This window comes from Tauraco erythrolophus, chromosome 8 (genome assembly GCF_009769465.1).
Source record: "Tauraco erythrolophus isolate bTauEry1 chromosome 8, bTauEry1.pri, whole genome shotgun sequence".
NCBI lineage: Eukaryota > Metazoa > Chordata > Aves > Musophagiformes > Musophagidae > Tauraco > Tauraco erythrolophus.
The window spans coordinates 37,349,221-37,365,621 of NC_141472.1; the positions used below are offsets into that span (position 1 = coordinate 37,349,221).

The 16,401-nt window shown below is 38.1% G+C and overlaps 1 protein-coding gene across 1 annotated transcript in view; it reads right to left on the reverse strand.

Annotated features, from left to right (window-relative positions):
- The window catches only part of TMEM163 (transmembrane protein 163), a 101,113-nt gene that overhangs the window by 42,520 nt on the left and 42,192 nt on the right, over positions 1 to 16,401 (reverse strand). Inside the window, exon 3 of the mRNA XM_086615926.1 lies at positions 251 to 294. Coding sequence (XP_086472052.1) covers positions 251 to 294 — 44 coding nt within the window. The remainder of the gene's footprint in view (positions 1 to 250; positions 295 to 16,401) is intronic.

Consider the following 16,401-nt stretch of genomic DNA (forward strand, 5'->3'; position numbering starts at 1 on the left):
TATTAATGATGAGATACAATTATTGATATTAATGCCAGTATAAGACTTATTAGCCAGAAACTGAAAAAGTATAATGGAAGTATCTTTAATATTCTTTCCAAAGTATGACTTCAACAATATTTTTTCTAATCTATCATTGACTTTGCACACATTGCCATGAACTTACAATGAGAAAAAAATACAGTATTTCACGTTCAGAAGAAGCCCATGAAAAAAGAGTAAAGAATATTTAAATTGTGTCTCTACTTACAGCAAATCCAAACGATGATGCACTGTATCTCATTACGGAGACAGCTAAAGAAAAGAAAATATTATTTAGAATCACTTTAAATCTTTTTTTGTATCCTTTCTTCTTCTCTTATCTGAGAGCTACAAAGCTAGTTTCAACACACGGGCTTAGTTTCACCCAGTTCCCACTGGAACGAGCTGACCAACACTTTTAAAAGGTCTCCAAGAAAGGGCTGTGCTGCAGGAAACTGTTAGGTCACTCAAGAGAATTTTTCTTTCTTCCAAAACCAAAATGGGGCAGGCCTTAGTGCAGCATTCAGAAACAGTCTGTTTATGAAACATGCTGCATTTCAGACATGGTTTTGAGTAAAAATAACGTTGAAACCACAATTTCAAACTCTCAGACAACTTTACATTTATCAAAGTGCTCCTTGCTCCAGCTCGGCACAAAAGTCCACCTGAAGTGGCTGGCAGAAAACTATGCAGGCCCATTCTGACTTCTTGACTACCATCTTTTTGACAAAAAGCCTAAGGGTAATTCATGTAGCCCCAAGAAATGCTTCAAATTCCATCAGATCAGTGATTTCCAATGGGAAAAGCATTTGCAGGAAAAATTTTGACCAGCTCTGATTTTGACTGCATACTGCCTCTAAAGAATAAACAAGACTTAAAATGGACTAACGTTTATAAAAAAACTATCATTTTTACAATCTTACTCCATGCATCTTCATTCTGTTATCTCACAGTTCCCAGTTCTAGGAGGCATTGTGCAAAGAAAACCACCATTCAGTAGCCCAGAGGAATGCCAGGGAAGAAGCTGGCAGCAACAGAAGAGGCCATCACCGGGAGATGGGACCCATCAAACTGCAGCTCTCGCAGGCTAACGCAGCACAGGGCTGTGTCAGGCTCTCCAGCATGGAGCAGCTTGACCCTTCTTGGTCTGTCTCGTAGGCTGTCAAGCGAGAACACGACACACTGAACCTCTGCTCTCTAAATAAAACGCTTCCAATACTAAGAGGGCTCAGAATAAAGCCCAAAAAGATTAATTATACTCCTCTTTTATGAACAGATATCAGCTAACTTACTAAGAAAATAAATTATTGTAAAAATAAAAATACTTGAACTAAAAAAAAATCCAGACTCATCAACGACTTTGTCAATCTTAGGCTGACAAACATAATATCGAATTTTTACTATCCCAGTATTCATTAGAACAGCTTGGCAGAACAGAGACACTATGGTTTGACTGTTCTTTTCAGTAACAGCAAGCTGCAGTTCTGTGACACTTATCTGGATAAACAGAAACCAAAATACTGGAAAAAATAACCCTTTACTCATTGATCTAAGACCTAGCTGTGGCCACGAGCATGCCAGATCATCATGAATATTTGGACTTTATTATTACAATTGACCAAAACACAAAGAAAGGTCAAGTTCATTTCCAGATTCCCATTTTCTCAAAGTTGAAGAGTATTGAAACAGTTAGTAAGGATTTACATCTCCCTCTCATTGTTAAATCATGATTTCCCACATTGCACAGGAAAGACATGGACCTGTTGGAGCAGGTCCAGCAGGGGGGCCACAAAAATGATCAGAGAGATGAAACACCTCTCCTACAGAGACAGGCTGAGAGAGTCAGGATTGTTCAGCCTGGAGAAGGGAAGGCTCCAGGGAGATCTTAAAGTGGCCTTTCAGTACATAAAGAGGGCTTATAAGAAAGATGGAGCCAAACTTTTTAGCAGGACCTATTGCGATAAAACAAGGGATAATGGTTTTTAACTAAAAAGAGGGTAGATTTAGACTGGATATAAAGAAGACATTTTCTACAACAAGGGTGGTGAAACACTGGAACAGGTTGCCCACAGAGGTGGTAGATGACCAGTCCCTGGAAACATTTGAGATCAGGTTGGATGGGGCTCTGAGCAATCTTGAAGACGTCTCTTCTTATTGCCAGGAGGGTTGGACTAGATGACCTTCTAATTTTCTCCCTGCATAACCTCATGCCATCCTTGTAATCCTCCTGAGTGGCCTGCCCCTTCTTTCAGAGGTTGTAAACTCTTGTTTTATTCCTGAGTTCCAGCCAAAGCTCTCTGTTCAGCCAGGCTGGTCTTCCCCGCTGCCTCGTCATTTCGCACATGACGAGCGGGCACATGCAGCCTACTCCTGCATCTTTATGATTTCCTTCTTGAAGAATGTCCAGCTTTCCTGGGCTTCTCTGCCCTTCAGGACTGCCTCTCAAGGGCTCTGTCAACCAGGCTCCTAAACAGTCCAAAGTCTGCCCTCCAGAAGTCCAAGGTAGCAGTTCTGCTGAACCCCTCCTTACTTCTCCAAGAATCAAAAACTCTTATCGTTTCATGACCATTATGCCCAAGACAGCCTCCAACCATCGCATCACTCAAGTCCTTCTCTGTTCGCAAACAATGGTGGGAAACAAGGAATGAAGAAAGAACAGAGCCAGTAGCTTAAAAACCCTCTGGAGCCACTGTGTACGTTTAGCAGTTACACTGCCATGACAGTGGGAGTCCACTTTCAGCTATTTTATTGGCTCAATTGGACAGCATTTTATTACCTCTACAATAAAGCAGATAATCCTAATGCATTTTCCTGACATTTGTAAACGGAACTTGCAAGCAGTCAGAAACTAAAAATAGAGACAGCACAGTAAGCCACAAATCTACCACTGCCTCCACCTGCACAGCAACATCAATTTGTAAAGTCTGCCAACCTATAGTTCAGATTTTGCTGTAATTCCTTCACATCCTCCAAAGTGATTCCAAATAAAGAAAAATACCCCATTTCCCACACATCCTACCCTCAAGAAAATGCATTTCCGTGTGCCTCAGAAAAATCATATGACTAGGGCCCCAACTGTATAAAATCATTCCAATTTAATTCTTCAGCCATCTAGTCTCCCACCAGCCTTTGCCAGGTTTAATCCATCTAAAATACGTTCCAGAAGAGTCAGGACCCTGTAAGGACCCTGGGCCCCTCGCTTCCTTCTCTATGTTGGGAGAGCACCCTGGTACCTTTTTGCACAAACGTAGGAGGCAAGAAATAAGACAGGGAATTGACTGTGCCTCCAGCTCTCCCAAACAGAAATCTTTGGGATGAGTCTGACTACAAATGAGAGATGGTACATAGAAACAGCTCCTCCATCCGTCATAAAATCTCCTCTTGCCTACTCAGGTAAAGCTATTTCTAGGAAGCTCCTCTGATGGGACAATCATTCCGTCATATTCACTTTAAGATTAGCCTTTCTGAAAGACATATCTGGACATCAGCACATAAAATGTCATGGCTTGAAAGCACATGACCTGCACTTAGCAGAAATCAGGTAGGCAATTTTAACATCATTGCAAGCGTTGGCTTTATTTCTCCATATTTCACCCTGCGTATCGTGCAGGTTGTACAGAGTCACAAGCAATAGGAACTGGAAGTTGTACTGAATCAGAAGTGAAACTGAAATACAGTCTGTTTTCACTGCCTAGAGTCGGTAAAACATCAAAAACTAACATTACAATAAATATTTCAATATTAAGCCATTCCAAGCACAGAAAATCAAATGAGTAATACTTTTTAAAAATCCACCAAAAAAATCCCTCACAACAACTGAAGGCAAAGAACAGACATGACTGATACCGTTAATACTCCTAAGGAACTGTACTGACCAGGACCAGGAGATACATGTACAATTCCCCAGGCACCTTCATCCCACATAGAAATTTTTGTAGAGCAAAATTAAAGGATTTTTCGGCACATATCTAAAATTTCTGCAATTAGCACAGCAGCTACTAATGGCTGCTAAACATTCAATATCTCAGACCGGAGTCTGCCAGAAATCTAATCTCCACAGGCAGATCCAGCGCTATCCATCAGTGTCATGTTCCTACATCCATATTCCTATCCCAAAGTCATTGGCAAAACTGTACCAACCTTATCTACGCAAAATCTTGAGCGCATTTTCCCAGTTTACAATCGCATCAACATGGTAAAGACGCTTATTTCTGGGCGATACCACTACAATATTATGTATGCATCGACCAAGTGGAAGCATAAGTTTAACGTATATTAAACCTGGAGCTCAATCTCCTTAGAATTTATGACCATTTTGTAAATAAGTCCCTAAGAGGGTTCTTTCTTCCACCTGTTTGAAAGGTGTCAGAGTGACTCTGTGCACAATTAACTCTTGACAGACTTCTCGGGGACGACTCGGCTGCGGGACGAACAGTGTGACTCAGTGAACAGGGTTCTAAAGGAGTCAGACATCATGTCCTCAGCTCTGCCACTGCCTGGGCTATGACACTTAAGCCAATATACTACTATTCTGTAGCTTTTCATTTTCCCAATTTCTGATTTTTTTTTTATGTAAAAATTTTACACACTTCAGAGCAGCAGCTGCATCTCCCAGTCTGTATCTGCCATCACCTGGACTACAGGCAGGGATGAATTTCCTGGCTTCTAAATGCGTACAAAAGCAATAAAGCTAAGGAATCTGGGATTTAGTGCATCCTTCCCTCAAAACGAAAGTGCAATCCCACCACAAGTATTAATCAGCTTTAACTTTTCCTTTTATTTTTTTAGAGGACTGAGATCCTTAACAGAAATGAGTGACTCTATCTATTATTTAATAATACCTAACTTTATTTTTTCCATAGGTAAAGAAAAACAAAACAAAATAAAACAAAACAAAACTAAATTAAATTAAATTAAAAAAAACCCAAGGTATTCTAAAAATCTTTGCAGATTCAATCCAGTGAAAAATTCTGCTATTGGTAGTAGCAAAGTTTTTCAGGAATATTTTTTATTCCTTGTCTTTTACTCAGTTAATAATTTGTTCATTTGTTTTATTCCATGGCATTGGTCAAATCTTTAGCAGCTGCAAACTTCCATAAGTTCATTTTCTTCAATGAAATACAACAGTGTGTATCAGTTGAAGATTCTCCCCATTTCTTATTACAGAAACAGTACAATTTCACAGCTTTGTGCAAAAGTTTTCCTTTACGCTTAATCCAAACAATTCTTTTCAGTTTGCTGACATGTTAGCAAAAAAAAAATATTATTATAATCTCTGACTTCAGGATTTTTTATCTTAAATCATTCATTTTTCAATATTTCGATTTCAGAACTTTTTAAAAAACTATTTTTTTATGGTTCTTGCAAAGAATTAAACATCAGTTGTCCCACAATTCCCTTTGTTTTCTGATAATATTTGACTTGTGGCTGTATCAGTGTCTTATGGTAAAAGATCAGTAAGACTTCCATTTCAGGGGTTAAATATTCATGGTATTGCCTTTCACGCAGGCAGCACGGATGCAGTTTTCCCAGACTGATTATCCGTTATACCATGGTGCTCACCAATAGTAGCAATCTCAAAGAACAGCAAAGCAGTCCAGTCCTAAGGCTTACTCAAGTCTCCTGATTCACTTCTGTTTAACTTGCTTTCATCTTTCCATTTACTACCAAAAGAGCTCCCAGGTCCCACAAATGAACAAAACAGACTGGGCAACAAAGCAGGACTGCACAGTCCTGAACTACGAAACAATCCTACTGCAAAAAACTCAAAGTGTTACTTATCAAGTGATGAAAAAATTATCCATGTGGAGAAAACAGTGAACCAGCTTTCTCTACAATACAGAGCAGATAGTTCCCAAGAGCATAGCAGTAATATAAAAAGAAGCCAAGCAAACACTGAATGATAGAGACACACACACACCCCTCGAGGGTAAATCGTTCCTGATCTCCGAAAAAATAATGCTCAGGCTCTCTTTTAACAGCTGCTGAAATAACTTCTATATACAACAAACCTTCACTGCCCACCTCCAGTGAGTAGAACACTAAAACACAGTCAGCCAAATACAACAAAGCAGTCAATTTTGTATGTCACTCTTTCCAGCATAGCTAGAGATGAACTCAAGAAACCATTTGTTTAGGGAAAGCTTTTTATAAAACTAGAGAGCAGGCAACTCCAATAAGGTAGAGTTAACAGCAATCTCCAAGGTTGCTCAAAAGTCCACGCAGGGGTAATACCACAGTATGCACCAGCACTGTGCAGAACAGTGCACTGCAGTGCTGCTTCTGGGAGAAAGCAGGACCCCTCCTGTCCAGCACCCCACTGCTTCACACACTCCCGTGCTTCCTTTCCCAGGTGCCAACCTTCTGTTTTCAAACAAGATCATCTCAAAAAAAGAACGTAAATAAATGAGAGGAAAGGAAGAGTGGTGTTTTTGTTTAGTTTTGACTTTCCAGGGGACAGGAACTGAAAGAGGGCCCATATGTTACAGCTCCAGATGAGCTTTATCAGGATACTAAATGCATACGTCTGCATTTAAGGACAGGAATAACAAAACTTGAAGGTCTGTAAGAAATGTGGTAGTTTTCCTTGCAGGCACATGGCTCAAACTCTCTGCAATTGAATATACAGGTGCATAGTTTAATCTGTTATATTTCAAATGGGGTCACTTGAATCACCAAAAATAGCTCAGCGCAACGACATTAAAGCACATTGTCTTTAATGAAACGATGTATTATTGATTCCCCAGCTCCAAATATAACAACTGAAACGGTCCAGAATGTTGCAAATGCCCGTAACTGCACATTTACCAGGGAAGCTTTTGCAGCTTATACTTACAATCCACAGCTTTTGTAATTTCAAGCATGAAACTAGCTTCCAAAACTAAAGGAAGCAGTTTGGCTCTGGACAGGGACAAGGAATGAGCGGTAACTTGGCTAAAAAAAAAAATCACAAACAATCAGAAATGTTGTGTGATATCATACACACTCAACAGCCGTTTCTGAAGCCCTGTGGCCAAGATTTGCAACTCGCTGTATGCAAATGAAGGTTATTCCAGATTTAATGACCTAGGAGACTCTCCAAAGGCAATATTTCTCCTATCTTTTGTGTTTTACTGACTGGAGGCAAAGCTAGCAGAGAAGTATTCAGGTCCTATGCAGCAAAAGGTATATATTCTTGGGAGTTTGGCCAGTTGATCTAAATAGGTTTTACCTAAGTTAACAGAATAAGCCAGAAGACTGAGGTGAAGGTTTGCAAATGCTTATCTGACTTAACTGGGTTTCTGGAAGCTTCATAGAGGTCCAGCAAACTCATATTTTATACATGTATCTCCAAACCTGCAACTTGGACATAGGCTAAATATTTTTACCAGTCATTGGGGGTTTTGAATTGTTAATAAAAGAGCTGAAATACTGCCATTATTCTCAAGTTCTGGTAAATTCCTGTCCCGTGATCACATTAAGAAGATTGAGATATCCTTTCAAAAAGATAACTAAAGAATGATACCATAAGCAAGCTACAGGTCAGATGCATTAATGTAGACTTTACATGCAAGGATTCAGGCTAACTGCAGCACAACCAACAATAAATATATGAATATTGTTGGCTGTGCTATGTATGGTGCTATGTATTCAATCACAGTATCATAGAATCATCTGGTTGGAAGAGACCTTCAAGATCATCGAGTCCAACCATTCACCCAACACTGTCAGGGTCCCTAAACCATGTTGCTCAACACAAAATCCACACAGTTTTTAAACACCTCCAGGGATGGGGACTCCACCACCTCCCTGGGCAGCCTGTTCCAATACTTCACAACCCTCTCTGTAAAGAAATTCTTCCTGATATCCAACCTAAATTTCCCCTGACGCAACTTGAGGCCATTCCCTCTTGTCCTGTCATTCATAACGTGGGAGAAGAGACCGACCCCCATCTCCCTACAACGACCTTTCAGGTAGAGTCCAGTTTGAAAGTGCTTCTAAGAAGCATAAATCATTGTCCAACATTTCTCACACCAGCAGACAAACATAACACAGCTTTAAATACCTGGAATCATACTACAGTATAACCTCTGCTCCATATAGATAGGCTGACTGAAGTGCAACATGGAGGATTTAGATCTAGAGAGGATTTACTTAGCTTTGCCACATATTGTACTACTTCTAGAAGTATTCCAACTATCTGTACCTTAGACATAGTTCTCAAATAAGGTAAGGAAAAAAAAACCCCACATCTATCTGTGGTTTAAGTCTACAAGTTGAATTCTTCCTGGTATTCTTTGAGCTTAGAGAAAAGAAACATTTTAGCCATCGTAAGCATTTAAAACCAGCCCACACAATCACTGGCTAAATTCTCACTTATCCACATTAACTGTAAGAACCCTTTCTTAGTATCTCCTACCCACAGTAAGACACAGGTGAATTTTTTAGTTATAAACAAATACAGACCTGTCAGATAATAATATTTTCACTGGAATTGCATGTGAACTTCAATATACAAATTTTTGATCAAAGGCCTTTTTCTTCTAGAATTTCAGTAAAATTTTAAGCAGCTCAACAGATGCAGCAAAATTTTGTATTTACCATAGAAAGTTTTTCAAATAAAGAATCTATTTTATTTTATTTGATGGATTTTAACTTTTTCATTAAGTATGTGTGTGGAGAGAGTCATATTCTTTGAGGTCATTATAGACGTATATTTACAACTACCTCAAAAAATAAATCAAACCAAACAACTACAGTAGTCTCCCTATTTCACAGATAAGGATACAGAACTGGATCAGGGATCTTAGGAGGCATTTGAAGATCAGAGATCCAGGATCAGTTTAACGGCAGAATTGGACTCTGAAGAGAGAGTATACTTGTTTGAAAAGGCAGCTTGGTCCGGGTGGTTTACACAGTCTCACACATCACACTGTCTTACTAAGGAACTTCTGACAAAACCCATAAACATTCCCTTATTAAAGATTCTTATCTGTAAAATGGGACAAAAGTACTTCCACACTTCAGGATGTTATACACAGGGAAAATCATTTTACCATATGGAAGCATCCAGTAATTCTGCAAAGAGTGACTGCAGGCACCATGAATATCTTATCTATCTGAATAAATTGTTTCATATTATGATCTGCCTTTCATGATATTTCACATTCTCAAGGCACTGCCTTAACTTTTAGAAATGCAAAGTTTAAATGCAGAAAATGGTAACCCAATTAGAAATGATCTGCATGATCTTTATGGCATTCCCACAGCTTAACAGTTGTAAGGTATTCTATTTTTATACTAGAAGCATTTCAACAGATTTCTGATAATCAAAGCACATTTCCTTTTATACAGAAATATAGCAGTAATTCAGAAGTGTATCAAGTGCTGAAAAAAAAATATTGAAAATAATTTTGTATTGCCCTTTAACTTGCATTAGTATAATGTAATTAAAATTATTGACACTGATGTGTCTTGTACACCCCCATCAGTGGGTTATTACAAGCTCATTTTTGTCCTGCTGAAACCTCTAGAACACAAATGCAGTGAGACTCATGAACACGATGATGACTATTTTAAGCATCCTTCGTTTTACAAACCTTTGAACGGTTCTGAATTTGGAACACAGAAAAATGAGTCCACACAAAATTGTCAGTTGAACACCCAAAAATGAAGACACCCAAAATAATTATGAGAAAAAGCCATTAAAAACTACATTCAAACTCAGTTAAATGAGAACATAAAGACAGACTGATACTTTCTCTTTTTTTAAAACAATTTCTAGTGTAACGATTTATCTGTGTTCTATTTTTTTTTCAAAACTCACACAAATGTAACGGGAAATCTGTCAGAAGGAATGAATGTAAAATAAGATATTTGCTTGGCACTTTCCTGGGTATTTTTGTCTGGTTCCTCCCTCAACTAACAGGTGGTTATATCCTGCAATTCTGTTCTTGAGGAGGATAAACAGCATTAGAATAAATTCTCTGCACATACACGTTTGTGATTTAGAAATCTAAGACCGCTAGCCTGGCTGGAGCCCATCTGTAACCGACCCTGGTTCAACAGATCCTAGGACGAGGAATGGCCACTCTCACCTGGAAGCTGGAGGGCACAGAGCATGATCTGATGCAGATCTGCCCCACAGATCAGCAGGCCGCTTCTCTGGAACCAACTGTTCTTCTCTAGACATGGATCAGTGCCTTCCCCAGCACTTCCTACGCTAGCCAAGGACTAATGGCACCACTGAGCACCTCTGTTGTCAGCGGGAACACCACATGAAAGGAGTGTACTAATGCAGAGATTGACAGGTTTTCCTTATCATAATTTTTTTTTTTTAAAAAAGAGATTTATATTCATTTCTCTATGCATGGCTTTCCTGAGCATGCAAAGAATGAAACATGGTATGTGAAGACAAGACCAGAAGAAATTCACACTCATGACATTTAGTCTCTTATTAAATGTTTGTTCTCTGAGCATTTTAATGACCTTAGAAATATGAAAACCAGGGAAGATTTGAACTGAAAAGCTGTGGTTGTTGAAAAATAATTAGTTGTCTTCACAGCCTTTTTCATTTTCTATCGATTTCAGAGACAAGACACACATCACTGTACCCCCCACTTTAATTAGATGTCTAGCGAACTGCTCCAGAACCAAAACAAGCTGCCAAACACAATTAAGCAGCCTGCCAGAATATAGCACAATATTACAGATATTTCCTTTGTAAAAAGTGAGATAAAGAACACAAACCATCCTGGATACCATCAGTGAATTAGCAGAGAAACTTTAAAACTTTACACACATATTTGAAAAACAGAATTTCAATTCGAAGTTGCTTTTTGGTGTAAAAGGTTTCAGATACCTCAACTGACTGTGAAAAAGGACATCCAATCAGACTTGTCCAGATGTGGACACGCAGCCAGTTTTAGTAAGTAGGAGCCTGAAGGCCTGTTCTCAGAGGTGAAGATGTTAGGCACAGAGCACATTATGCTAAGGACACCTCTGTGTACTACTGGACAGAAAACAGGCTATTCCATACCCTGTTAAATCCTTCCATTTGATCTTCAATTTGAACAAGTGAAGAGTTCAGTTTCTGTCATTTAACATCTTAAACCTGTAAAACTCTCGCAGAGGCATTCCCACACTCTAAGAATCTGCAGTTCGAAAAACACAAAATCACTTGCAGTCCCTTTACTGGTCTGTATGTTCAATAATTGCTGTATGTGGCATATTTGACAAAGCACTAAAATTCAAACATGGAAGAGTTATATTTGAATAAAGTAATAGTTATTTTGGAACTGAGGGTAAATTGGAAAAACTGTCACAATTTTACACAATAAGTTTTACTGGTCAAATTTTCTATTAAGCCTAAAATATGCTCAAATAACTATTAGTTCTGAATAAGCAAATATTTTCATATTTTATTTCAGTACTGTCCATCAACATTTATCTACATTTACTGTATTGTCAGATAGTTTGTGGCAGTTTATCACCTAGATTCTTACACAGTAAACTCATTTCTATCGTCAGATAACTGGAAAGCAAGAGGTGACTTAAAATGTTACCTTGTTTCTTCAGTTAGACCAACTGGCAGATTTTATCACCTATTTCAGTATATCGTATCCCAGGTTCTGATCAAAGCAACATTTAACCTACATTCCTAACTCTATTAGGGAAGATTCTTTTATTCGCACAAAGTGGTTAAACAGTCCAGGTAACTGGAAGTAAAACGTGTTGATGAAGAAGGGTGGAAATTGCAAGCTTACATATTGCTGTTCACCGTGTGTAAGCAAACTGATGAACATACTGACTTTCACCCAAGTCAACAGGGCTCTGAGGGACAAAAGAGGTCTACTCACAAAATAAAGGATGAAACTAGGATCTAATATGTATAAAGCCATTTGAGTTCTCTAAGCACAGAGGAAATTACATCTGCTGATTGCTTCTTAATGAAGGCCATTTTGCAAGCCCACAAGAGAAGGCAGGAAGACGTACAAGTATAAATCTTTAAGGTAGGCAGTCCCTATAGCTCTTACTCTACAAAAGCTTAGTTTTATTTTAGCATTGCCTTCAATGCAAGGCATGTTGGTTCATTCTTGTATAATAATTTTGGTCTTTTCTATTCTCAAATACACTTTAAAGGGCACAAGCCAGAAGATTCTTTCTTTGCTGGACCTTCTTTGCCCATGCTTCTTTAACTAAAAGATATTTTACATGCTTTGTTAGCAGGATTTCGGCTGAACAACTAAAAGATAGCAGAGTCTTGCTTTACTTCTCATACAGCTGCTGGAATGTAAAGAAATCTTCAGAAGTCTGAACTGGATTATTAATGCTCCTTTAATACAGATCACCAAGCAATGAAAATTCACTCTTCTTACACAAATTTAATTAAACATCTAAAGTTCTGAACACCAACAATTCTGCTAAATAAATCAAAAGACAGGAAGCAAAAAAAAAAAAAAAAAAAGGAAATCCGCTGCGTTATCTTTTTTATCGTTCTCGGCTGAAATATAAACAAACCTTCCAAGGAGAGAAGCAACTGTCTGATAGCTCTCTGTTGAATTTAACTGTAGGAAGGAACTGCAAGCCCTTTGGACAAATCTCTACCTCCGACAACATGCTAATCTCAACAATCTATTGCTAAGGGCCGTAATAAAGCAGCCTGTCATCAATCCTACTGCAATGCTGTAATACAGAGATGCTCTGCTAGCAAGGACGACAGAGATGCACCATATACACAAAACAGCACTGCAGTCAGGCTTAGTATGCAACTCCAGAGCAAACCCGATACAGTAATTTAGTTGTGGGCTCTGAGTAAAAATGAAATGTGAGTCTTAATAACAAATTTCCTTTGTTCTGTGGTTTTTAATTCAACTTTGGTAGCAGCTTTTTAATTCTAAGTAAACATTCTTGGAAACATGCAATGCTGATTTTCTAACAAAAACATTTTAAAACTGTTACAGTTTTCTTCCAGTTGGACATTCTTGACAACAGGTAGCAGTAAGAAATTCTACGCAGCAACCTGCAAGACCAAGATGATTGTAACAGCCTCCCTGAAGGATGCAGAGTTCTAAAACTAAAAGAAAAAGCAGCAAATGACTGATACACCACACTACTTTGCATCTGTCTAATTTTAGAGTACTTGGCTTGACACATCTACTGCTAATTCTGATCAAAGTAACAGAAAACCTCCAATCCTGTCTCTATGAGATAAGCTTAATTTATTTGGACAAAAAATAGTCCAGTTAACATCAGAAAAAATGTGATGCTAAGACAAGAGGACATTACAAAGTTGTACATTGCTACTTACAACATGTAATCATGTGAATAAAACTCAAACTACATCAATTATTTTTTGTGTTCCATGCACAACTACTCCAAGGAGTAAGCTCTTGAAAAAATGTTAGAAACATATTCCCAAGATAAAACCTTTTATGTCAAGCAGCATATGTCAAGCATACTCTTCTTTTAACAAAGAGTTTTGGTGGTGGTGGGGTTTTTTTTCTGTTATACAGGTTTATTATTAGCATGAAACAGCATCAAAACTAAGAAGAAAATTTCTACAGAGAATGTTTAAAGCAGAGCTGACACGTACCTGACTTGCAATCAAAATGACTTTTCAGTGAGAAGACCTTAAGCACCAACAATCCATGGCATCATCTCAAATATCCTGACTTAATTTTCCTAAAATGATAAGCCTAGTCTCTGAATATCTAGTCTCAAGTTTTCTGCCAGTAGCAATGAAGCTAACTTTAAGGGGGTTAATGTCTTCTAGAATCATGACACCAACAGTTTTAAAAACTTTTGTTGGCAATGATATACTTTTAAAAACACTGCTTCAGATTATTGAAAGTAAAAAAACACACACACACATTTTTATCATTCTTAGATCCTTGTCTGCTCTATTTTTAGAGGTCAGCCAGTCATTCTCTGGCTCTGTGCATTTTTTTTCCTTTGTAAATCATGATGAGAATACTTGCTTATTTATAAAAGGAGAAACCTAGAATTAAAAATACCAGAATGCTGGACTTGTATTTAAAAAATTCAGTGGTCTGAATTAGTAGTCACCAATCCTGATTCTTGAGTCTGAGATTAATTTACTAGAACTGGTAGGCTTTGCCATGGCTGAGAATTATAACACTACTGTAGCATTTCATATTGGCCAAAGATGTCTTACTTGCCATTCCCACTGTGCTGGACTTACTGCTTTCCTTCCACGGTGAGGAAAGGCTTTGAACTTTCTTGGCCCGATGCACTGAAATGGCATCAGCCTGATCCCCTCAATGACGCAAACCCTGCTGCCCCTAGTGATCTCAGCTGCCTGACGAGGAAAAGATGTTCCTTTCGCAAAGCCTTCCAAGCCAAAACAGGTCTTTCATATTCAATTACAGCTCCAATTATGTTAACTCATTCACTGCTTTCGATGACCTCTCAGCCTCCCTCCCAGGTCAGACACTCTTTAAAGTTTGCAAGTTATTCTACTGTTTTCCCTGCACTGCTCATACTCATCTCTTTTTTCCGGCTGCCTAGTGGTCAGAGCCATTCTACAAGCCATACTACAATGTTAAGTATGTTTCACAGAAAACAGAAAAGAAATTGCATCAATTTCATTGAGCCACTTGAAGAGAAAATCAAGAATAATATCAGCAGTGTAAAACTAATGTAAATAATCAGAAGTTAATGCGTACAAGAAGCAGAGCATTTAGGTGTCTTTGTAGTGGTGTTACAGAAGTCTAACAAATATTTTCCCTCTGCCCCAACTCTCAAGTCAGCAGATATTACTGCAACATTCAAACAAGTAGACTATATTACTACATTAAATAATACGAAATGAGTAAAGTAGCTTACTTTTGGAAAGTGGAAAGAGTAAGCTACTTTTATTGACTGTGAAAAGAAAATTACTGAGTTCAGGAGTACTATAAATTCACCTTACAGTGTATTTCATGGCAACTTGATTGCACGTATAAGGATAAGAGTCCAGAGTCTCAGACCGTGTCAATTTACATCATGTTCTTCAGATATGCTTATTTATACTACTTGATTATCTAGCCTTTATTTAACTGACTGTGTTTGTAATAGACTAAATTTACAGATTTCCCATTTTGAATAGAGCGTGGTAAAGAACTCTAAAAATTTCCACAGAAATTATTGAGATAACTTGATCAATGATACTGCTGGATGAAAGAACATTTACTATTGAAAACATCATTTTGCAGATATATTTTTCAAGTGCTGGAAAGACGATATCCTTTCTTCAAACGAAAATTTGTAACAGCTTCTCGAATCTCTTAATAACGTAACTTCATTTTGCTTACCATCTTTTAAAAAATAGCCTGCCATACACTTCTTCCTTCTACCAAAGAATAAAATAAAGGCAATTGAAAAGAACAGCCAGGGAGAAAAGATGCTACAGCTAGAGCTGAGGCTCTGCTGGGGTAGGATGTAGGAATGACACAGCTGCTTCAGATGGAAACCATGAGATTAGTCACAGTACACACGATGTCTTGAAAGGGCTTTAGAACAATTCCGAAATTTCTGCTGCAGCAAGGACTGCATCTCTGCACACAAAAGGAGACAATTGTTCTGTAGATACATAGTATAGACAGTTAGCTCTAATAATAGTTGTAAAATGGATTTGCAATAAGCTAAGGCAAATAAAATCTCTTCTGTGCCAGAAAGCCCTTATGACACAGAAGCCAATCTTTATGCTATACATATATTTACAGGCTCATACTTTCAAAGAAAATAATAATTTATTCCTGGCCTCCTTTGCATTTTTTATAAACATACGACAGAAAAAGAAGAATCGTGGTTCAAGATCAGTCACCAGGTAGACTACAAGCCCACTTTCTTTGCTGTGGCAAGTAGTACTACACTGTATATTGAGTTATCAGCCATAAGACTGTACAGAAGATCCAAGAGGGATCTTGGGGTACAAGTGTCCCAGCCATATTATCCAAAGGTCTGGCATACAAATTACCTCTTGGAATGACTGTCCTACAGACATTCCAAACTGATGTAATCAAAACTCTGGAAGTGATCTTAGTTGCAACAGGGAAAATTCAGAGGGAGGAAAGGATCAAAAGCCTAAATCATAAACTCTAAAGACTCCATCTATTTACCTTTTTCCATTTGTTTTCATCACACGCATGATCTTCCCAGAAATATATAACAAAAGTATCCACTCTGTTGTATAAAAGACCTGTGTGGAATTTGCTTTCACCATAAGCCATAACAAACTAAATGACAGACTGCTCCTTGGACTGCTATACAATAAAACCAATACTGATTCATACTTGATTTTGCCATTAGAGAGACGCTTCAGTTTAAACAGATCAACAAGTTGCAAACCTTACAATCTGAATTATGAGCAAACTTGCACGGCTTTTAATATTCTAATTT